Here is a 25,807-nt window from a genome sequence, read left to right on the forward strand (position 1 = left end):
TTAGACAGCCAAAATGCACGGCACCCTCTACAGGACATCTGGGACCTGTGTGAACAGGGCAAGCAACTGTATATCCCCTTAACAAATCACTCCTGATTCATCGATAATAAGCCACGAAGTATAAGTTAGAATAGTGAATTCAATGTCAAATCAGGCACAGAAATTGAAAGAGGATAAGAAATATTGAATTAAGAGAGACAAAGAAAAAGCAAAAAACAAAAAATGTATTTATACTTTTAAAAAAAAATCCAACAAAAATTAAAATCTGAAGGAAGGCGACTCCACACTTAGTTAATTTTCAGTGCCAGAGAGGTTGTTCAGCTTTTTCTGGCGAGATTAGTTCATATCTACAACGTTAGTGCAGAACTTCACGCTGTTCCATTCAGTTGAACAGGGAGCTAGGCAGCAAGATACAGTTTTCACGGAGCTCACGGAAGGGGATCGCATCTCATACAGCGATTTCCGCATTTAACTGCGCATGTGTGCTTGCCAGAAGTTGCTGTAGCTACTTTATCACATTGGACACTGGAATTTCTTGACAGCATCCCTGTATTGCACACTAAGATGACTATTATGACTGGACTAGGTAGAGTGGATAGGGAGGACCTATTTCCCTTAGCAGAGGGGTCAGTGACCAGGGGACATAGATTTAAAGTAATTGGCAGAAGGATTAGAGGAGAGCTGAGAATTTTTTTCACCCAGAGGGTGGTAGTTTTCTGGAACCCACTGCCTGAAAGGGTGCTGGAGGCAGAAACCCTCAACTCATTTAAAAGTACTTGGATGTGCACTTGAAGTGCCGTAACCTACAGGGCTACGGACCAAGTGCTGGAAAGTGGGATTAAGCTGGATAGCTCTTTTTTGGCTGTCATGGACATGGGCTGAATGGCCTCCTTCAGTGCCATAACTTTCTATGATTCTATGAAAGACAATGGCAGATGGGAGTTGAATGTGAGGACACGCGAGATCATCCACTTTGGGTCCAAGAAAGACAAATTGGAATATTTTCTTCAGAGTGAGACTAGAAAATTATGGGAATTTTAGATGCCCATATACACAAATCACTAGAAGCTAGTGCACAGGTACAAAAAGTAATCAAAAAGGCTACTGGAATGTTGGCCTTTATATCAAGGGATTGGAATTCAAAAGGGAGGAAGTGATGCTTTAGTTGTAGAGCCTTAATCAGACCTTATCTGGAATACAGTGTTCAGTTTTGGGCACTGAAACTGAGGAAAGATATATTGGCCTTGGAGGGAGTATAATTCACCAGATTGATACTGAGGCTTAAAGGGTTAAATTATGAGGGCAGGTGCATAAACATAGCTTGCATTCCCATGAGTTTAGAAGGTTGAGGTGTGATCAAATTGAGGAGTTTAAAATGATAGGGATTCAGGGTAGATAGAGACCAGGAGGGCATAACAAAATTAGAGCTAGGCCATTTAGGAGTGAAATCAGGAAGCACGTTTTACACAAAGGATAGTAGAAATCTGTAACTGTCCACCAAACGGCTGTGGATGCTGGGTCAATTGAAATTTTCAAAACTATGATTGATAGATTGTTGGTAGGTAAGGTCCAGATGGGATGTATCCTAGGTTACTGAGGCAAGTAAAGGTGGAAACTGCAGAGGCACTGGCCACAATCTTCCCATCTTCCTTATTTGGGGACAGTGCCGGAGGATTAGAGGATTCCAAATGTTACACCCCTGTTCAAAAAAGGGGGAGAGGGATAAACCTGTCAATTACAGGCCAGTCAGCCTAATGTCGGTGGTGGGGAAACTTTGAGACAATAATCCGGGACAAAATTAATTGGCACTTGGAAAAGTATGGGCTAATAAATGAAAGGAAGATTGTGTTTGACTAACTTGATTGAGCTCTTTGATGAAGTAATGGAGGGGGTTGATGAGGGTACTGTGGTTGATGTGTATATGGACTTTCGAAAGGATTTGAAAAAGTACCACACAAGAGACTCGTTAGCAAAATTAAAGCCCATGGGATTTAAGGGATACAAAATTGGCTAAGGGACAGAAAGCAGAGAGTAGTGGTGAACGATTGTTTTTCAGACAGAAGGGAAGTATACAGTGGATTGCTCTTTCAAAAATCTGGCTCAGGCACGATGGGCCAAATGACCTCCTCCTGTACTGTACCTACTATGATACTATGGGTGTCAAGGGATATGGAACAAAGACAGGTAAATGAATTTGAGATACAGATCAGCCATGGTCTAATTGAATGGTGGAACAGGCTCGAGGGCCTGAATAGCCTACTATTGTCCCTATGTTTTGTGCCTTTCTTCACTTGCAGTATATTTTCTGGAACCTTAGCACAAGGATGTCTATCCATTTGGAGCAGGTGCAGGATACAGGTGACAAAACTAATGAGGGGGCCACTTGTGATTACACAAAAAAGGAAAGCCTCCTTTTTCATGAAACATTGGAGATTTAATAAAAATGAGCCTGTGGGCCATATCTTGGACATCCCAGACATAATTTAATTATTTTTTTTAAACAGAGGCTTTAAAAGTACTTAATGGTATGAATAAATAAAAGATATCCTAGAAAAAATTGGAATACCTATTTTTAAAAAAAACAAACAATTGGAAACTAAAACATTTTTAAAAAAATTAAAATTGCATAGAGTTCCACTTTAGCCCACTTCAGTAGATTTACTAAACACTGCACTAGTCAGGAAATCATGTCAGGTATTGATTTAAATATTTTACAGTAAATTCTGTGTCTTTAGTGAGGCTCTCATGTGAAATGTTGACTCTTGACCCAACGTTTCAGCTGGTCAGAAAATTATGGGGAGCCAGCAATTGGATGAGAAATGGGCTAAGGCCTACTCACCTGACTTCCCAACCCAGTATGCATGCTCCTCACTGACACCAGCAGTAAGAAACCATAGAGAATCTATCCTTCCATATGTAACTAGAGGAACTTTGTCAAGTGGGATCTACCTTCTTTTAAATGTATGCTGGCTACTGTTTCTTCTTCTAATGCTTTACAGGTATTGCTATAGTCTACTGATTAGAGTGGTTTAATTTTAACCAGCATTGATACTAGGTTAATAGGCTGAGAGTTGTCCAAGTCAGATTTGTACCCCCTTATAATAATTCTCATTAAATATTATTCATTTGATCAGTTGCAGTCTTGACCAATCTATTTAAATATTATCTTTCCTACAACGTTCCTGCATGTCCTCTCTATCCACCTTTGGCATTATGTGCAAATCAAACGTTCAACTTTCAATGTCTTCATGAACATTATTAAACTCTGGGACAGCAGAGTGCTTGAGCACACTCTGCTGGTCAAAATTGTCTGGTTAGCTGTATTACTATTTATTATCTTATTAAATTCCAATTGCACAGAGAACATAATTTGAAAGATATCACCCACAATTCTAGAATGGAAAAAAGTTACATAAATCACATCGAAGAGTATGAGATGGTGCAGTGTGTGACCCAAAAGCAAAGAACAAGAAGTATAAAACTACCAGAATGGAAGTTGCATGTGCCAGGATGTGACGAGTGCAAGAGTATGTAGCAAGTGTAAATCATGAAAAAAAGAAACTGTTTTAAAGTCAGATATTTTAATACAATTTTCTATTTTAAAAAGATAAGTGGATACAAGAATATTCAAATTACAATGTAGCTTAAAAATATAGAGTATTCATTGAACAAAGACGACATTCTTCTGGCATTTTAAATAAAAATAAATTGCAAATGCAATTAAACCAGTCATATTTTCTGTAATGAAAAATTTGTGACATGCTTTTCCTCAAACTAGATCATAGAAAATAAATTGCAACTTTTTTTAATTAAAAAAAAATCACATTAATGTATATGAGATAGCTTTGTGAAACCAATAGATTCTAGCTTATTAAAATGTTACGGATACAACAAAACCAGAAAATGTTGAATAATGCTGGTACAGAAGTATAGACATGCTGTATGATAATTTATATTTCAAAAATACTCAATAATAGTACTTGGTTTGGACTATTGAAAATAAAAAATACTTTTTATTTCAGGCATTAATTGATTATCTCTTTCACAAAAGAAAGCCTAACTTCTGAAGCAGGTCACCCCTTCAACATGTCACCTCCTCACTGAACATTCATTTATGTACCTGATGCACAAGTCAAATACCAAATGTAGACTGTCTCAAAAGGAGGCTAGATTGATCATTCCTCTGAATAAAATGGAATTATATTTTATTGTATTATTTGATTTTAAAGCGAAATATTTTCTTCCCTTCATGTATAATAAGGTACTTCAACAAATGAATTCAGTATTAGTATTGTATCTGTTCTACACCAAATTGTAATTTCTCTAACAGTTCAAATCTCCAGTACTGGAGTACATTTCCCCCACCTCAAAGACAGCTACATTTTCTCTTACAATCACAATAGCAGGACAATCTCCAAAACTACCACAAACAAGTGCTGATCCAACCAAGAGTTCATTTAGTTGACAGCTAAACCTGGGACTCAACTTGTGACATAGTGATGAGGTGGCAAGTACTGTGCTGCCTGCACTAAATAAGGCTCTGGGGCCAAGTTTATTTCACAGTCTCCTGAATTACAACATATGGAACGATTTACACACCATCAGACATCAATACTTGAAAAACACTGCAGAAAAAGTTATACTATGTTGAAGTGAAACGGTACTGCAAACTACTGTTACTTTCTGCCATAAATTTTAACCCATTTGCAGGGGGTAAAGCCAGTTACTCCACACTATATACTAAACCTACATAAGTAGGTGCTACTCATAGTCCATGTGACAGTGATCCTTGATAATTCTCTGAGCGAATAACAATCAATTTGTCAACATTAAATGCAAATCCACAGCACAACTAGGAGAGAGAAATTACCAATCATCTACTGTCACATCACAAAAAACAAACTAGGAAGGCGAATGGTATGTTGGCCTTCATTGCAAGAGGATTTGAGTACAGGAGCAAAGATGTCTTACTGCAGTTATACAGGGCCTTGGTGAGACCACACCTGGAGTATTGTGTGCAGTTTTGGTCTCCTTATCTAAGAAAGGATATACTTGCCGTAGAGGGAGTGCAGCGAAGGTTCACCAGACTGATTCCTGGGATGGCAGGACTGTCGTATGAGGAGAGATTGGGTCGACTCGGCCTGTATTCACTCGAGTTTAGATGAATGAGAGAGGATCTCATTGAAACATAAAATTCTGACAGGGCTAGACAGACTGGATGCAGGGAGGATGTTTCCCCTGGCTGGGGGTGGGGGGGTCCAGAACGAGGGGTCACAGTCTCAGGATACAGGGTAGGACATTTAGGACTGAGATGAGGAGAAATTTCTTCACTCAGAGGGTGGTGAACCTGTGGAATTCTCTACCACAAAAGGCTGGGGAGGCCCAGTCATTGAATATATTTAAGAAGGAGCTAGATAGATTTCTAGACACAAAAGGCATCAAGGGGTATGGGGAGAGAGCAGGAATATGGTATTGAGATAGAGGATCAGCCACGATCATATTGAATGGCGGAGCAGGCCCGAAGGGCTGAATGGCCTACTCCTGCTCCTATTTTCTATGTTTCATTAAAATTATTCAGAGCTTGAAAAAAAAACTCCACCCTGTTCTGCCACACACCACCAAAATTCTTTCCTTGTTACATACCAATGTCAAAAAAAACCTCAGCCACCATGCAGGGGAGACCAGAACTAGGGGCCATAAATAAAAGATAGTCACTAACAAATCCAATAGGGAATTCAGGAGAAATTTCTTTACCCAGAGTAGTGAGAATGTGGAACTCACTACCACGGAGTTGTTGAGGCAACTAGCATAGATGCATTTAAGGGGAAGCTGGATAAACACATGAGGGAAAAGGGAATAGAAAGATATGTTGAGAGGCTTAGATGAATTAGGGTAGGAGGAGGCTCACATGGAGCATAAACACCAGCATGAACCTGTTGGGCCAAATGGCCTGTTTCTGTGCTATATATTCTTTGTATCATGAAGAGATCCAACTGTCAAGATCCATCACCACACAGAGTCCAAACAGTCCAACTCCACAAAATGACGCCAGGTGGAAATTTCTCCCTTCTCTCAAAGTTGGCGCCTCATAAAACAGTCAAGGATGGGGAAAGAGCCTGCTGGCTTACTGAAGCTTGGAAAACTAGTATTCTAACTCTGTTAGCCTAGCATTCAACTACATTTTAAACTTACATCTGTACTATCTTGCCTGGATGATTATTGCAAAATATTATCACCCTTTGAGTAGACAAGTTCTTCTTTAAGTTATCAAAAGATGGAGGGTATGGCTCCAATGACAACAGAACCCTTCAATATTATTCCTAAATTGCTATTCTTCACAAGCAAGCCTGGATAATGGGTGTTGTTAGGCATCACAACTAAGCTATTCAAACTGCTTCACTTTCTAGTACAAATTACTGGATAGCAATCCGAAGCAACAACTGTGGCTGATTTTCTTTATCATCCCTAGCTTGTGGATACTTCAGCCAATTACGTTGCTTCCACTGGTGCTAGAAATCTTAGCCTGGAAACCAGTCAACGTAATGCTTTACATAGGGGGCTAGGAGCAGCAGTTTCAGGAGTTACACTTTTAAAATTACTGCAGGAATTTCTTTTTTAATGTGTGCTAGCCTTCTCACCCAGGCATTGCGGTAATGACATTGCAAATCTAATTATTAGCACATAAACAATATTCTGACAGGTCTCTCCCATATGAAATGGGCACTAGAGGTCACAAAGTTCTTGCATATCAGAAATCTAGGCAATTGGTACATTTTGAAGTGTTGAATACACATGTGGCTCAGGTACTAGATTCTTGGCTCAGACAGGAGAGGTATATGGACTTTTATAGATTGTGAAAACTAAGTCATTAATCCGCACTGAAAATTAGGAATAGGGGCTGCGGATATTTAAAGTTATTTTATCCTCAGTGGACTTAAATTAGCTTTTTAAAATATGCTAATAACATTCCATATGTTGCATGTGATTCATAACATGTTTCATTATAGCAAGGGTAATTTTTCTTTAACCATTGGTAAAAAGACAAGCCTCATAGTTATCAAAGTGTGAAGTAGTCAGTGTACAGATTTTGCTGGTGGCAACTGTGAAACAATGATGAACAGAGAAGGACTGGCAGAGATGTCATAGAGCACCAGAAGCATACTGTCTCCGCCTGCTTCTATGCTACCAATTCTTATTTACAGGCCCTGGCACAACTACCTGTCAATAAATAAGAAGCACTGCCTCTGGGGGGGCCCAGGCTAAAGCTAGGAGGCAGTTACAACTGCCCCATATACTTCAGGACTTGTAGACAACCTTAAATATAGGGCTAGCACTGCTAGTGAGCACAGCCTCAATTTTATATCACTGGCTCATTCCAAGCTACTGCAGGGGATATCTGTGGTATCAGTCTACTGGCCACTGATGCATCAAGGATATTGCAACGGCATTATTCAACAAATCCAACAACTTCATCAGTATTGCACCACTGACCAAAAGCAGCAATGTGATGCAGCAACACAATTTTGCAAAACTTGGCTTTCCCAGAGTCTACAGGATCATTGACTGCACCCATATTGCTATTATTAGATACCTCCCAAGGAGTGCCATAGCTACCCCATTTTTGAAAAGGGTCAAATCACATGTGCCAAGTAACTGCCCAAACCACCATGCCCTGTACTTTCATACTCAATTCTTCAAATACTAGTCATTTTATCCTGAGCTCCTGCTATATTGTTAATAAATGTTCAACATAATGTTCACATCAATGTATGATTCTATAAAAGGATACAGAGAAAAGAAAGGGACTAGGATCAAGTGGATACATTTTTAAGAGAGCCAGCAAAAGCACAATTGGCCAAATGGCCTCCCTCTGTGCTGTAAAATTCTATGATGCAAATGCATGACATTTGTGTCCTCTGTGGCATATTGGCAGCTTAAGTTGGCAATGTTAGCCCTTGGTACTTGTACTTTGTTTCAGACCTAACCATTTAAGTGACTTCCTTCTGGAAGTAGCATACTGGCTGATTTCAGAGTTTCACGGAGTGCTTTGCTTTGCACGGCCAGGGCCCTGCAGTTGAGTCAGCCATATCTAGGACCACAACAGCTGACTGGTGGTGACTGTTTTAAACTACCTCCTCTCAATTCCTGATGTATCAGATGCTTTTTTTTTTGGGGGGGGGGGGGGTGGGGAGTGGACGAGGGGTAGTCATCACTCCTTTTAGGTGTCTGCCTTCTCTCCTAAAGAACTTGCATCTTCTGACCAATCAAACTGGCTTTTCTAAAGCAATTTGCCGAGTCATCAACTAGCTTGTTTCTCAGTCCTAACTAGCAGTTCACAGCTAATGTAGTGTACAGTGTGCTGCTCCCTTCTTGTTAGTTGACCCACTGAGCACAAAGACTGAAAATGGCAGAATTATCTGTAAACCAGCATGGGAGATCTCCAAAACCTTTAGTAACCGAATGAGGTCTTTCTGCAATTTCTAGACGCTGTATAAAGTACACTATCTCCTCAAAATATTAAAAACTTTAAATAAAATCAAAATGATGAAACCAGACATAGAATAAATGATGCATTTCATATTTTGGGATGGAATACTGAAAATTTTAGGGACTGATGATTTCTCAAGTTATTCACTCATGAAACATTCTCATGTTCCACTCAAATACAGTCACTCTGGTGTATTTAAATACCAGTGATGCAGTTTCTGATTTTTAAATTCACATCTTCTAGCCAGCATTTCAACTGGGATGATGTAGCTGGCATTACAAGGACATCAACAGCATCAAAGAAAGTTCATATTTTTTCAGAAACTGTTAATTTTACTTAAACTTTCTACAATTTAAAGTATGCATGGGGAGGGGGGAAATCAATTTGTATAGAATCAGGACTAACTTAGAAAATATCCACATTTATACTTTACATTTAATATCACTTCTTAAAACAAGCACTATTGTTGTGGTTTGGCAAACTGTTCTTTTGGTTGGGGAGGAAGAGCCATAAACAAGTCAAATTGCATACTGTTCTTATAAGTATCTGGCTAACCCTTTTCACGATAATGTCCCATTAAATAAAAATAATCTAAATTAATTCTAAAATGCTGCCTTCATATCAATACTTAGTACTAAATCACCGTACTTTCTCCATGTGCTTTTGTAGGTTATTCACCCCATGCTTGGAATGGCATCACGATCAGAAAGCATCCAATCCACTCAGGACATTTTTTTTTTTAACATGTGAATCTTTGAAGTTATCCCAAACTTTCTCAAGCGACCTAAATATAGGAATTATTTAGTAATTATGACCAATATTACATTGTGTATTATTTCACCATTTCTAAATCCCTCATTGCAGGAACAGGACATGTTGCACGACACTCCTAACAATTTCAGTACTTAGTGAACATTGGTCATTTATAATTGAGCAAATCACCAATAGCGAGAGAAATTCAATTCTTCAGGTGAGACTTACTAATGACCGTACCAATCCTCTCCACACCTTTTTTTTAAAAAAACAGAAGTTATTTGACCTTCCTCTCTCTTTCCCCCTCTCTCTCACCTCCTTTCCCAGGGTAAGGGAAATCAAATAGCTCATAGCCTCTTCAATGTCTCCAAGTGTATTGCAGGTCCAATGCTCAAGAAAAAAGGCATGAGCTTCATTGGAGTTAAACTTAATACCACCTTTGATTTGTTGCCCTGATGGAAACCCCTTCCCACAGCGAGACTGAAACCCAACTAAATGATGAATAGGAAATCTCAGTGCTATTTCCTTTTTCAACTCAAGCTCCTAACCACCTTGGTATAATACAAGTATCTTTTCAGTTGATTACTGATGGGCACCCATCCCGTAGCTGTTCATTTAGAGGCCACAACTTGCTTCTTTCCAACTGCAATCTATTTTCCCAAATATAACTAATATTTAAATTTACTTTTAAATGTACATGCCATTAGAATCAAGAAGCTGCGCTGTCACAATTTTTGTGCCTTTTAGCTAACATTTGATTTCTAGCACAATTTGTGCAAATATATTTTAAAAAGATAACTGCCCACCTGCTCTTTAAGGGGGTCAGTTTTTTGTTTTGCTTATTGCTACACAGAGGAGATCAAAAAAACTGAGAAGTATGCACTGGGGGTGTACAAAATCAGCATTTTATGGGCTTTCCCTGCTCTTATATACTCTAACACCAGTGATTTAAGCTAAAAAGGATACAAGTTAAAGATAGAAGTGATCACTTAAAAGGAATATTCTATTGTCACACAAAAAAAACATTTGCAGGTGAGATTCCTTTCTCAACGGTCAAGTGCTTTAAAATAAGTACCAAAGACCAAAACAGGTTCAGATGTCTACACAGAATAATCACTATTTTCTCTGCACTTAACGCCTGCTTGTTGCTATAATCTTGTAAGGTATTATGTTGAGGCAGGTTACTGGAACAGTTAAAATTAAGAGTGGTCATATATTCTATAGACTGCAGTCATTTCACAATCCTTGTATGTTGCAGACCCGCTGGCTCGCCATATTCATTCTAGCAGCTGTACTTTGTATCACCTTCTGAAATTACCAAAATATTTCCACTGGCGGAGCCCATAAAATGGTTAACTTATTGGTTGCAATATAGCTTGTTGGGTTCTTCATGATATACCTTGACTTCTCATTAACCAAACCTCATGGCAGAAGCCAAACTGCATCAAACAATGTGTCACAAGGTTGTGACAACATTTTGGAAAGAGTAACAGAGAGTGATTGAAGATCATAGAGAGACAAGGGGTCACTATCTTCAGGAAATACAACAATCACACTAAAAAACAAGTCAGCTTCCATCCCATTTAAACAGTTTTGTAAAGTAAAAGGACATTGCACTGGCAGGTGATGATGAGATGATTACCCAATTCAATAAAGTAACTATTTAGTTGGCAACATCTGGACATTTCCTTCAGTTTAAAGGCCAGTGGCCAATTCTCCTCTCACGTTTTTCAGTTAGCTGAAGAAATGTACAGATTTACCACAGGATATTGTAGCTGGAATCCCTCTCAGTTTGATTGCTGGCTACCTCAGTATGCTGAGCTGTGAACAAAAAACACATTGTGATAAACTCTCAAATGGTTGTGACGAAACTGGAAATTTAGTTCGTTATATAGTATCCTGAGTTAGATTTTCTTTAAAAAATGGGAAGTACAACATCTTAGACATCAGTTTTGAGATAACTGAAGGGGTGAATTTTTAATGCAACATACAAAAAAGGACAGGAAAAGACCAGCCGGTCCACTGAGCCTGTCCTGTCCCGGCATGGTGTGACTTCTGAACAGAATCACCCCTCCCATGGTTATGCAGTCACTTCGGATAGGCAAAAAAAAACTACGGCCAATTTAGGAAAAAACTCTAGGAAATTTGTCTCTGGCCCCCAAAGGCTCCAGAAGACCATGATAATTAGATGACAACCCCCAAAAGACCCATCTACCCTCTATAAGGAAATCAATTTTTATGCCACTCTTGTTATCCTCCACATGCCATATACCATCTCCAGCTGAAGGTTGGAGGGGGGCGGGGGGGAAGGGGCGGATGGCGACTTGCTCCAAGGCATTTACCAATACATTAAACTGATACTTTAAAATTATGCAAGTGCCGATGATATTTTGATGTTTCCTTCCTTGTTGTGGAAACGCACTTTTTAATCTACAGTGCTGTAGCGAGTATAAGGTACATTAGAAGTGACAACGTATGTGAAATAGCAGAAAGCAGATAGTGATGCTGGAGTTCCAACCTATCATTAGTACGACCAGGCTTTTCTTCAAACACAGCCCCAGGAAATGTACTAAACACCATAATGTCTTTACCCAAAGAGTGGTAAGAATGTGGAACTCGCTACCACAAGGAGTAGTTGAGGCAATTAGCATAGAAACATTTAACGCGAAGCTTAATAAGCACATGAGGGTGAAGGGAATAGAAGGGTATCCTGATCGGGTTAGATGAAGTAGGGAGGGAGGAGGCTTGTGTGGAGCATAAACATCGGCATAGACCAACTGATTTCAAAAATGAAGATTGCAAAAGGAAAAGAAGAATCGGAGTTGTACCCAGCTGGATACGTACTGCACTAACAAAAGGGCAGTGCCTTCTTGGTCAGAATGTCATCCTTATCTGGGTCTTGTTTTTTCCTTCTGATCCTGGGAAGAAAATATATAATTTAGATTATTGTCTTAATAATTTAATTACAGTACCATCTGCTTCACATTCAGGCAACTAATTAAGTTGATTTATACACCAGCATATTGGAGATTTATTTTATTCTAAGGAGGATACTTTGTGAAGACTCTTGGCATACAATTGATATCACATAAGCAGAATGACCTAATAATCTACTCGTTACTCTCAAGTTATGATTAACAGCCACGGGTAAATCTTTAACATATTCTTTTTATCCAGCACGCTACATTCCTTTATGTTTTGGTTCCAACAGAGCTGGAAATGGTAAGTAATAGTTTGGCTACTTTTGTGGCGCATGGGTGCAGAGGTTTGTTTTGAAATAATTAAAATAATTAATCTTGTTCAAATATTCTTCACATTTCATGAATAGGACATAACACTCACTCAATCATAAGTAAAACACGCGTGAACATGAAATCAAAAAATAATTCAAATTTTTTTAATACCATAACACAAATATAGCGACTGCTATGGATATTCCAATTGAGACGGCAATTGAGATCAATATGACAATATTCTTATCCAGCACGTCAGAACCTATAGTCAAAGTAATAGAAACAGAGGTCAGTCTTTATGATATGGTACCATAAGATGAAAAACAGTCTCAAAATCTGGATTTTATTAATCATAGAATGGTTATAGCACAGAAGGAGGCCATTTGGCCCATCGAGCTCATGTCGACTCTTTGTAAGAGCAATCCAGTTAGTCCCATTCCCCTGTTCTTTCCCCGTAGCCCTGCAAATTTTTTCCCTACAAGTATTTATCCAATTCCTTTTTGAAAGCCACGACTGAATCTGCTTCCACCACCCTATTAAGCTAAGCATTCTCGATCACAACTACTCGCTGTGTAAAAAAGCTTTTCCTCATGTCTTTTGCCAATCAACTTAAATCTGTGTCCTGTGATTCTTGACCCTTCTGCCAATGGGAACAGCTTCTCTTTATTTACTTTATCTAAATCCGTCATGATTTTGAACACTTCTATCAAATCTCCTCTCAACCTTCTCTGCTATAAGAACAACAGCCCGAGTTTCTCCAGTCTGTCCATGTAACTGAAGTCCCTCATCCCTGGAACCATTCTAGTAAATCTTTTCTGCACCCTCTCTAAAGCCTTCACATCCTTCCTAAAGTGCGGTGTCCAGAATTGGACACAATACTTCAGTTGTGGCCAAACCAGTGTTTTCTAAAGGTTCAATACAATTTCTTTGCTTTTGTACTCTATGCCTCTATTTATAAAGCCCAGGATCCCGTATGCTTTTTTAAACTGCTTTTTCAACCTTTCTCCACCTTCAAAGATCTGTGCACATATATTCCCAGGTCTCTCGGTTCCTGCACCCCCTTTAGAATTGTACCATTTGGTTTATATTGCCTCTCCTCATTCTTCCTGCCAAAATGTATCACTTCACAGTGCTCTGCGTTAAATTTCATCTGCCATGTGTCCATCCATTCCACCAGCCTATGTCCTCTTGAAGTCTATTACCATCCTACTCACTGTTCACTACACTTTGAAGTTTTGTGTCATCTGCAAATTTTGAAATTGGACTTGGATGTACAGGGCACAAGTCATTAATATATATTGAAAAAAGCATTGGTGAATTCTTATTTGAAAAATCTGGATCTCATCTACTTCCTTGTTTATAAAATTATTTTCCTTTCAATGTGAGGAAGAAAAATCTTAATTCCACTAAACGCTAATCTTTTTCTTAATTCAGTTTTAAAAAAAAAACTTCAGAGAATTTAAGACTTACATACGAAGCATCTGAAAATGACTGACAGAAAAAGACCAGCTGGTCCATTGAGTCTGTCGCGTTCCAATACTACTCACCTGCCAGCAGCCATGCGTTTTCCTGGGAGAGGCAAAAAAAAGGAAAAAAAAACCCTAGGCCTATTCTGGGAAATTCCTCTCTGACCCCCGAAGGCGATCAAAAACAAGTTGCAGGAGATAACGATGATCATGAGGTACGGTACCCATCAACACACCTAACTTGTGTATGCAGGGCTGTGAGCCTCCTCTAGGAACTTCTCCAGCTCCCTTTGTACATTTGCAATGAATTTGCGCCCACTGCATGAGCCGGCAACCTACTCCAAAGTTCAACGATCCTCTGGGAAAAGAAAAACATGACATCTAACCTAACTCTATGCTTACACAGCTTGCATGCATGTCCCCTCGTTCTCCCTAACCTGTCTAATTCAAATAATCTCTCCACATGTACACAGTCCAGTCCCTTCTTCATTTTAAATACCTCAATTAAGTCCTCCTGAAGTCTACGTTTTTCTGGAGTAAAAAGACCCACCTATCTGAGCCTATCATGTTAACTAAGAGTTTTTAAACTAGATATTATTCTAATATCCCTCCTCTGAATCTTTTCTCAGGCCTGAGTATCTTCCACCATGAGAGAGACCAGAACTGGAAACAGTATGCTAGATGGGACCTAATCAATTTCTTGTACAAGGACACATGGTCCTCTTCATTTTATCTTGGATCATCCTAGCTATACATCCTATTACTCTGGTTTTGTTATAGCATCTTGGCATTGGTCATGGACTTTGAGACGCGTGCACTAGAACACCCATGTCTCTTTCCCTCTCAACAGACGTTAATTCAGAGCCCAGCATACTATACACATGCCTGGCATTAGCCCTACCCACATGCATTACATTACGTTTATCTGCATGAGCCTAAGCTCATCTACTGTTGAAACCCTCATCCATGCCTTTGTTACCTGTAGACTTTACTATTCCAATGCTCTCCTGGCCAGCCTCCCATCTTCCACCCTCTATAAACTTGAACTCATCCTAAACTCTGCTGCCCGTATCCTAACTCGCACCAAGTCCTGTTCACCCATCACCCCTGTGCTTGCTGACCTATATTGGCTCCCGGTCCAGTGAAGCCTCGATTTTAAAATTCTTATCCTTGTTTTCAAATCCTCCATGGCCTCACCTCCTATCTCTGTAACCTCCTCCAGCCCTACAACCCTCCGAGATCTCTGCGCTCCTCCAATTCTTGTCTCTTGCGCGGCCCCCATTTTTATCACTCCATAAAAAGTGGTTAAAAAAGCATACGGGATCCTGGGCTTTATAAATAGAGGCGTAAAGTACAAAAGCAAGGAAGTTATGTTGAATCTTTATAAAACACTGGGGTTTGGCCACAGCTGGAGTATTGTGTCCAGTTCTGGGCACCACACTTTAGGAATGATGTGAATGCTTTAAGAGAGGTTGGAGAAAAGATTTACTAGAATGGTTCCAGTGATGAGGGACTTCAGTTACATGGATAGACTGGAGAAACTCGGGTTGTTCTCCTTACAGCAGAGAAGGTTGAGAAGAGATTTGATGTAAGTGTTCAAAATCATGAAGGGTTTAGATAAAGTAAATAAAGAGAAACTGTTTCCATTGACGGGAGGGTCAAGAACCACAGGACACAGATTTAAGGTGATTGGCAAAAGAACCAAAGGTGACATGAGGAACAACTTTTTTTTTACGCAGCGAGTAGCTATGATCAGGAATGCGCTGCCTGAAAGGGTGGCGGAAGAAGATTCAATCGTAGCTTTCAAAAAGGAATTGGATAAATATTTGAAGGGAAAAAATTTGCAGGGCTATGGGGAAAGAACTGGGGAATGGGACTAACTGGATTGCTCTTACAAAGAGCTGGCACAGGCTTGATGGACCTAGTGGCCTCCTTGTGTGCTGCAACCATTCTATGACCTTTTTCATTGAAGTTCATTAATGTTGCTTTTACACTACAGGAGCGCAATGGGTAGCAAGGTTACATTGTTCCCTCTGTCGGCTGTACTCCACAGTGGAAATGACCCAATGTTCAGGGAGCAGTGGCATTTGAAACCCATGAAAATGTGTATCCATGACTTGGACATTTAGTTACGGTTGGTGAGTTATAATTTCATTAAATATAGGGATCCAAGCCTGCACATTTGCTCTCTGGATCTTAGTACTGCCCAGTTAGCCCTTGACACTGAGTGCTACATGGAGGTTGTTCTCCTAAAACAGGAGCTCCTGTTAAATTGACAAAGCAAAAGCACCTTTAAGGAACTCTGCAGCTGGTAGTCTTTTAACCAAGTGTGGGAATAATGTATCCAACTTAAAAACCTTGTTGAACCAGGTATGTTAATAAAACATGCTCTTGCTTTCTTTCTGGAATTCCCTCCCAAACCTCTCCGCTTTTTTACCTCTCTCGGCTTTTTAAGATCTTTCTAAAAACCCATCTCTTTGACCAAGCTTGTATTATTGCCTTTTTTTGGCTCGGCATCAATATTTGTCTGATTACACTTTTGTGAGGCGCCATGGGACTTTTTTCAAAATTAGAACCGCTATATAAATACAAGTTGTGTTGTCGTTGCTGGTTCCAGCACAAAAGTATTAAAGTTTGTTGGATAACCTGTACAGTATGTGTAGAAAACTGTGGTGTTCATATACTTCATTGTTAATTACAGAAATGAATAATTCAAACAATCAGTACTTTTGGTATCCAGTGAAAGAAGTTACTGCACTCTCATTTAATTTAACATTTAAAATATGTATTCCAAAAAAAAAAATAGGCCTGTGAGTGAGCACTATTTGTAATGATTTAAAGGGAACACTGTCCTACAGAATGTGCATATACACACACACACATGCATTACAGAAGAATTCATTGGGTGCATTTTTCAAATTGGCTCAATACAAATAAAGTTTATGCCAGAAAATAGTTCCTTCATATGATTTACGAGCACATTCATACAAACAGCATTTTCCACTCCTGACTTGGACCTGCTTCTAAACCTAAGCTCCATTACAGGATGGCTTTTTACATTATGCACTAATCCTTGACACAGTACCAAGAGTAACATTAGACTCTGATCTCACTTGAAAGTATTGAAGTTGGAGAAAAGGTAGGCTCTGCTGATTGACTGTGCGTGGGTGCATAGTCCATCATCAATGTGACGACAGTAGTTTGGATACTTTCCGAAGTAATTTCTGTAATGCATAAATGTTAGTTTATTAATAGATTTCAAAAGTCCAAACAAATTATACAAGAGAGTATTCACACCTCAAAAGGCCTGTAGCTTTGCATATTGTATGCTTCTAGCTTGGGGAAGAAAGCGGCCTCAGCATTACTGCTGCAACATTGAGTCCATTCCCTCCCCACTCACGGATGTGGATTTCCAATGTGCCAGAAGTCGAATTAGCTTTAAGTGCTCGAATGAATATCAACGATATAAAATAGCGCTTTGAATAGCTGGATAGAATAAGCAAAACAATGCCCCAAGGATTGGTGTGTAATGAATTTAATTCTGTGTTAGGCAGTCTGATCACAATTAGAGGACAGACATCTACAGAATGTAGAGCTTAGGTACCAGTGCTACGCCCTCATCTAGCACTTGGCTAGTGTTTGTGCATTGTTTACCAGCTAAAATCAGCTCCCTTCTTTTTAGATTACCATGTCATGGATTGTTCCACAGCTGGAGGTCAGGCAGATGGGTTGTTCAAAGCCTTAATGTCATCTTATAGTTGAAGTGCAGAAAAAATGACAAAATTGAGTTGCACTCCAATCTTCTCTCCCTTCAAGTGAGGAAGCAGCTTTCTCGAATAATCGCAGGAGTTCTTCCGATGTCCTGGCCAATATTCATCCCCGGGCTGATTTTTTTTGGAATAATCTTTCAGTAAAAAGCTGAATTGCACGAAATGAAAACTAACCATTTAGATCCCAAGGGGCAGCTTCTGTTGAAAATCTGCATTTCCTGTGTCTAAAGGTCAGATGCAGAATATAGGAATGACTTCCCTCCTTAATGAGATTTATTAGTAGTATTTCTAATTATCTTTCATTGTCACTTCACTTTGGTCAGTGATATATTTTTCCTCTCAATTGCCTTTTCAGGCCTTCCTCAGCCGTCTGTGGCCAAAAATGAAAGTCGTGATTTGAGACTCTCGAAACAACTGTGCATGCACAATGTGATTTGTTGTGTGTTGCTACTGGTGCTGTGGAATTCATCCCGCTTGTAAATGAAGCAGGTTCAACCGCACCAGGAGCCCAAGCATATTGCAAAACCAAAACTATTTTTACTTGGTGATTCTACAACATAAAAAGGTTTCAAGTGTTTTTGTAGCTTTGTATATGGATTGTGCTTACCACTCCATGAACTGGCAAGTACTTCAGAACTCCAGTCACTCCACTTCCCATTGTCAAAAGAGTCTTTTGCTTTCACACGAATCACATACAGCTGAGCAGCAATGGCATCGGTGATGATTTCTTCTTTCATTTTAGTCTCCATCTGAAAATAAAGGGAAAAAAAACTTGAAGGATTCTAAATGTTGAGGTCATTACTGTGTTCTACAGTACATGGTTATTCAACAAGTCAGATTAACATTCTAACATCAATGCTCTTTTCAGGTGAAAGCTATATTTTGAGTGATATCACCATCACTGGTCAGCATTCTTAAAATTTAAATAGCATGCATATATTCGCACCCCATATTACTCTGCCTCACAGATCCCCACCACTGCTATATTTTTCCTTTGGCAATCTGCACAGACTTCTCAGTACAATCACCAATGCCACAAACTGACAGGAGGTGAATTTTAGATGCAGGATTCGACTGTTGACATTATTTCATCTTTTCTGAGCTCCTCCAGAAAAACAGAATGGACAATGATGCTTCCATCATTGTTAAAGTGCTTTATCAAGTAACTTGTCCAAGAACCAAAGATCAGCCAACACAGAGACTCAGAGGCCTACTGAATTAGAACCTAACACTAAGAAAGAAACAACATGCATTTATATAGCATATTTCATTACCTCAGGACATCCCAAAGCTTTTCACAGTCAGTAAAGCATTTTGAAGTTTATTCATCAGTGTAATGTAGGGAAATGCAGTAGCCAATTTGCGTACAAGGTCCCACAAGCAGCAATGAGATAAATGACCAGATAATCTATTTTAGTGGTGCTGATTGAGGGATAAATATTGGCCAGAACATTGGTAAGAAGTCCTCTGCTCTTATTCGAATAGTGCCATAAGGTCTTTTATGTCCACCTCCAATCCATACCTTTGCAGAAGGGCTGTGGAAACCCTGGAAAAATGTATAATCATTTTACCTCTGCTCTTCCACCGAAGCTACAGATAAGTAAAATGGGAGAACCCCTGTGGAAATTGTTCCCTTATTTGTTCAAGCCTCTGGAGTGGGGCTCGCACCCACGGCCTTCTGACTCAGATGTGAGAATGTGACCACTAAACCAATACTGACACCGCTGTGCCACCAGTCACTAGCTGCCCTTACACAATATTTCTGGAGAAACTAAATAAATAGAGAGCAATGTTTTGTTTTTTGTACAAGAGTTGTATTCATCGTTATTCCAATTAGTATGACTCAAGAAAACAAACAGCAAAACAGACATGTAGTAATGAAGAGTGAATTTGTATTCAGCTATGGAAAATATGAAACACAGTTAAATTCTGTGTTGAAATGGCAAAAACAACTGTATTTGATTGTATTTAGTGCTGTAATACTGTAACAGAGTTCACTCAGTTTGTGAACTCATCAGGAACTACAATTATTTCCCTTACTGTTAAACACCTTAGGATTTCTTTAATGCTAAAAGTGATATATCAAGTGCAAGTTATTGATGTTGTTTACACAATGTTAGTTTGAGATGGTGTTCACTCAGGTAAACAGAAGTATTGAGAGGGTTATCCTGGCAGTTATGAAAACATCAAGGTTTTATTCAAGCTGTATAACCTTTCCAAATGCACAATACAATCTTGATTATCCACCTTCCTATTATCCACGTACCCAATTACCTGAAAACATTTTCCCAGGGGTTGGGTTGGGGCAAGCTGGTAGATCATTGGTAGTTACGTCCAGTCTTTTGTCCTGATTTGCAATAATTGTATTCTGCAGGAGATTCTTGAGAGCCATTAGTGGCCATCAGCAACTCCGCCTGCTTGCAAAATTGTCTGATGTGGCAACTATGCCCCTTTAGGGTGTGGGGTGGGGTGGAAAATTTGAACCCAGTAGTTCTACAACAAACATTAAGCACTTTAGTCAATGATGGATTAATTATTGGATCCTTCCTTGCTGATCATAGCACATATAGGATTAATCTGATCCTGTACCCAGCACCAGTGGGTTGCATAGAGTGGGCTCGAATGTTGCTGTGTCTCCAGTGTGGCACTTAAATCACTTAAGTCCTCCTCCAATGCCTTCTCACGAGGGAGCATCAACATGGGTCTGGCATCCCTTGCTACGGCAAGTGCCAGGTTGCTAGAAGTTGGTCGCTCTTTGACAGTAGTTTTTTTAATTCATTTTTGGGATGTGGGCATCGCTGGCAAAGCCAACATTTGTTGTCCTGCCTTATATACCGAGAAGGAAGTGGTGGGCTTTCTTCTTGAAATGCTGCAGTCCGCTTGGTGTTAAGTCCGTAGGGCTCTCACAATGCAGTCAAGTAAGGAGTTCCAGGATTTTGACCCAGCGACAATATATGTCCAAGTTAGGATGGTGAGTGACTTGGAGGGGAAATTGGAGGTGATGGTGTTCCCATGCACCAGCTGCCCCTGTCCTTCTAGGTGGTGGAGGTCGCAGATTTGGGAGGCACTGCTGAAGTGGCAAGTTGCTGTAGTGCATCCAGTAGATAGTACACACTGCACCGATGGTGGATGTTTAAGCTGCTGGATGGGGGGCTGATCAAGTGGACTGCTTTGTCCTGGATGGTGTCAAGTTTCTTCAGTGTTGTTGCAGCTGCATCTATCCAAACAAGTGGAGAATATACCATCATACTCCTGACTTGTGCCCTGTAAGTGGTGGAGAGGCTTTGGGGAGTCAGGTGGTGACCCATTCGCTGCAGAATACCCAACCTCAGACCTGCTTCAGTAGCCACATAATATGGCTGATCCGGATGAGTTTCTGTTCAAAGGTGAGCCCCAGGATATTAATGGTGGGGGATTCGGCGATGTTAATGTTACTGAATGTCATGGAGCGATGGCCATCACCTGGCACTTGTGTGGCTCGAATGTTACTTGCCACTTATCAGACCCTGGTGAATGAGTGTATACGTGCAGGGAAAAGACAACTTCTGTGATGCTGAACTCTAAGAGTACATTAGCCTATGTTTATCCCTCCAAAATGGGCCGTAATTAAGAGAATCCAGTCCCACATATCCCAGACTGAGCAGTGAATACTTCAACAAGACAGAATCATGGCTTAGATAAGATAGGCTTTGATATGTGTGGATTTACTGCTCCCATTGTTTTAGAAGGGAACCCACCTCACAGTTCATTCAGGGTTTGGAACTGATCAGTGGGCCAAGCAGTTCAATTCAATTACAAGCATCCTGTGTGGAAGACATGATTGTTTGGCAGCTGCATTTTATGTAGGCAAATGACATTTTGAATCCTGTGACAGTTATTATGAGAAATCCAGTTTTAACATCATTTGTTCCAGAATATCTTCAAAGGAGGTTGTATCTATCTAGTGAACAGTATTGTACAAAGACAGCAGTCAATCTAGAAACATCATAGGTCTAAGTCCAGACAGGGGAATCCATGGTAATGGATAGATGAAAAGACATAAATTAGCCATGCGTTTCATGGGTTAGTTTTATGTTGAGTGTTAGAGCAAGGAAACAATTTTATTTAAATCCTGAGAATAGTGAAGTCTGTATTTGCTATAAATTTATTGTGTGTTCAATGCTGTTCATTTACCTGTTTTAATGTTCAATAAATTTGTCTGGCAGTTTACAGCCTGATTTGCATTCTGATAGCATATATTCTTCCACCTACCGAACACAAGGTTACCATGTGATAAGTTCAAACAATCCAGAGTACAGTGACTAGGGCTCTCTGTTTCACCCCTGGATCTTGATACTTAGGCGCACACTGGTTTGTGGGGGACGCGAGGTCCGCTTACAGGGAGGGAGTTGTTAGAACGCCGAGCTCAAGGAGAATATCTGATGTAAAATCCAGAAACCTAACAGTTGTTCTCAAATTATAAACATGGAATCCAACCACCTTCACATTTTCTCTCTTTCATATAAAATATAGGGCAGATTTTATGATTTGACCTTGGGAGCACTTATTAGGAATTCAGGCAGGATTCCGGAAGCATTTTCCATTCATTACCATGCCAAATGTGCAAATTCATAAAAATATACCCTTATATTATCTTAATTACTTCCAATAACTGTAATATAGTTAGATCCTAACTAGCCGCAATAATTGAGGTTTTCCATTAGGCTTGATCAGGCAGAAATCAGAAGACTGGGGAAGGCAGAGTACCTTCTGACCGCAGGAAAGAATGCTCATCAGCACCACTGCAGCTTAATTTATTTTGCTATTTACTACAAACCTGATTCACTTACTATATAGTATTCATGCTTTTTTACAAAGTTGCAACATCACTGCCACTTTCCCAGCACTAGAAAATGCAGCAAATAGGACCGTTATGAATGAGTTAGTGAATGTAATTTCCTGACCTTTTATTTCTTGCCCCTTTTTGAAGGGTAGATTACACACTTAAAAAAAAGAGCAAAAGTTCATACATAGGTATGGGCCAGCTAGCAACAGCTGGTTTCATTTAGTACAAGATGGATTAGAACATTACAAATCCTTTAAGTCTTATTTTAGCAATAAAAGGTTATGTAAATGTAAACATGCCATCAGTTGAACATTTTTCCACTCTCTTTATCAACACATAATCTATCTTTTTTGAAAATATATATTCAAAAGTTTCAAACCATGTAAACATTTTATTGCAATTAAAAATAGGTGCCCACAAGCAAAATGTGTACTTTTCTACACTTTCATACTGATACAGGCATCAAAAATTCAAATCAAGTGCTTTTGCATTTTGCTTCAGCATAGACAGTAGTTCTAAGGATTCAGATAACCACCACAGTAAACTGATTTGCAATGAAGACAGCTATACCCATGCCAAGAGCACGATGGTAAAGTTCACACCAGTACAAGGACAATTCCTTTTTTAAAAAAAAACACACCAAGAAACACTGGAGTTTTAGACATTCGTGTTACAGCAAGAAAATTCTCCAAATTCAGCACCAGACAAGTCAACACAAACCACGAGTGGTAACTTCAAACCACTGGTGAACTCACCCTAGACCAGAAACGATTTTGCTGGAGTCTGTATTCCAAGATAAATTTTAATTCGAAACGTGGATTCCATGATAGTGGATATTCCCACTGCACTTTTATTCTTCTGGGAGATCCATAAACAGGCTCAGCTTTTACATGTGCAGGTGGATCAGGCTGAACTGAAACAAAGAGGAGAATGTCCTTCTGTCTGAAGTCAGAAATGTTACAACTTTAACCAAATGCACTTGCTGATAACAAACGTGGGTGTGTCCAAAATACATATTTTTTTTTAAATTCAAGAATGTATAGCTGAGGAAATATTTTACTTCAATTTATAAGAGGAAGATTTTGTACAGTTTGTCTTTCTTCTTTAATTCATTGCTGATTGATTGATTTATCCATTTAGGGTCACTCTTAGAATCTGAATTTTACTACATAGGAGACAACTATTTGGCTCTTTGCCCCACAAAAATAATAAAAATGGTTTCCTCCAGCTGTACCATCAGGTAAAACTAGGTGGAACATGCACAGCGCATGCTCCGTCAAGTTGTCTCTCAAAATGGCAATTGTGCGTCATTGGACCCTGATTTACATATTAGAAGGGCCTACTGCCTGAAACAGGCAGGCGTTCCAACCACCCAGCTGTAGGCCCCTTTCAGGCAGATCGGAAGCAGTAACAAGGCGGTAAGCTTTTCCTGGGGTTTTCAGGGGCGCTACCGTCCTGTTTCCGCCCAGCAGAGCCAGTGAAAATCTCACCCATTCGATCTCTCTGTCATTCCAATCTTGTTTGTGCCTCCTACCTACAAATGTTGTAAAAGTACCAAATTTTCTACAATCATTAGATCTACCCCGATATTATTACTACTGATTTAACCAAGCTACTGAATACTAATAAAGTTCCCATTTTACCATTATTGTATGATGTTGCGATCATGTTAGTTTATTGAGCAAGTCCTTGCCAGTCAACAGTTTTAACCAGTTAAATAAACATTTTGCATTTCAGCCAAACTAACAAGAAAAAGAGTGTGGGCAAACATTACTTACCAATGTCCTGTGCCACAATTTCTAACAGTGTAGTCCTGTAGCCAACAGGGTTGACTGCAGTTATATTTATTATATATGGCAGGGGTGAAAAAATTTGAGGATTGTCTATTTGGCAAATATTGCTAAGCAAGTCTGTAGAACAGTTCAAAACTTTGTTTCTTGGATCCCTGAAACAAAAAAAAATTATTACCCGAATCATCCATGGTGGAGGTTCGAGGCAGAAATTTGAACAGCATAATATTGTTTACATCTCAGGAGTATAGTAAATAATGTCTAGTTTTTACAGCTTCATCCCTCATCAGTTATAGGTCTTTCAAATTTGTGAAAGATCCCTTGTAATTCAATGATACCTGAAACAATATGATAAATGTTACAGCAATGTTTGAATCAATTGCAAGATTGGGCTCCCAAATCTGAAAGCTTTTATTAAGGACTGGAACTAAAGTTGGTAGCACCATGCACAGTTCATCATCAAGTGTAATGGAGCTCATTTACAGTGCATTCACACTCCAAGTTTGTTATTTGTGTGAATCCAAAACCACTTTGCACAGACACTGAACTTGGGAATGTGAAGGCCCAAAGTTCCTCCAAAACAGACGGTATGCTTGAGAGCGCTACTTTCCATTTAATTCTGGTAGCAGATCGGGCCCTGACGCCGGATTCAAGTTGCCGTAACACTATAACTTTCACCGCAAGAGCCTCACACTGATGCTACAGGTATAGTATGATACACCCTCAAATGCATTTCTTGCAAGCTTTCTCCCTGGAATTGGGTTCCCAATTTTCTCCTAGTTGTAGATCCACAACACCGAGCTGAAAGGCAGCAATATTTTCCAATATGGCGGGCGGTGCACTTCTGACTGAAAATGTGCGCGCGCTTTCTGCCTGCCATATTGGAGGCTCACGAGGCCGTTTAGTGCCTGATGAACGAGTGCTGTGCAGCCGAATTTCTAGGCCACAATGTTTACTGAGCTCCTCTTACTCACCAGGCCTGTTATCATCCCAAAGTTCAGTAGATTTGTCATAGTATCATAGCATGTTACAGCACAGGAGGCCGCTATTCAGCCCATCGTGCCAGTGCAGGTTCTTTGAATGAGCTTTCCAATTAGTCCCACTCCCCCGCTCTTTCCCCATTGCCCTGTAAATTTTTTCCCTTCAAGTATTTATCCAATTCCATTTTGAAAGTTATTACTGAATCCGCTTTCACCATCCTTTCAGGTAGTGCATTCCAGATCGTAACAGCTCTCTGCGTTAAAAAATAAGTTGCCTCTGCTTCTTTTGCCAATCATCTTAAATCTGTGTCCTCTGGTTACTGCCCCTTCTGCCATTGGAAACAATCCCAGCTTCTCCAGCCTCTCATCCCCGGTATCACTTTAGTAAATCTCTTCTGCACCCTCTCTAAGGCCTTGACATCCTTCCTAAAATGTGGTGCCCGGAATTGAACACAATAGTCCAGCTGAGGCCTAACCAGTGTTAAATAAAAGTTTAGCACAA

The 25,807-nt window shown here is 39.7% G+C and overlaps 1 protein-coding gene across 2 annotated transcripts in view; it reads right to left on the reverse strand.

The window, feature by feature from the left end:
* Nucleotides 1-3,576: 3,576 nt before the first annotated feature.
* il11ra (interleukin 11 receptor subunit alpha) overlaps nt 3,577-25,807 on the reverse strand; it is a 77,833-nt gene continuing 55,602 nt past the window's right edge. Inside the window, exons 6-12 of one of the 2 annotated variants that reach the window (XM_067984329.1) lie at nt 24,314-24,480; nt 23,291-23,448; nt 18,318-18,459; nt 17,054-17,164; nt 12,646-12,736; nt 12,086-12,159; nt 3,577-11,062 (exon numbers count right to left, since the gene is read on the reverse strand). In XM_067984329.1, coding sequence (XP_067840430.1) covers nt 12,090-12,159; nt 12,646-12,736; nt 17,054-17,164; nt 18,318-18,459; nt 23,291-23,448; nt 24,314-24,480 — 739 coding nt within the window. In that variant the 3' untranslated portion in view covers nt 3,577-11,062; nt 12,086-12,089. Of the gene's footprint in view, nt 11,063-12,069; nt 12,160-12,645; nt 12,737-17,053; nt 17,165-18,317; nt 18,460-23,290; nt 23,449-24,313; nt 24,481-25,807 lie in introns of both variants that reach the window. The other variant, XM_067984339.1, reaches the window with a different exon arrangement.

The sequence above is a fragment of the Heptranchias perlo genome, chromosome 1 (assembly GCF_035084215.1).
Source record: "Heptranchias perlo isolate sHepPer1 chromosome 1, sHepPer1.hap1, whole genome shotgun sequence".
Lineage (NCBI taxonomy): Eukaryota > Metazoa > Chordata > Chondrichthyes > Hexanchiformes > Hexanchidae > Heptranchias > Heptranchias perlo.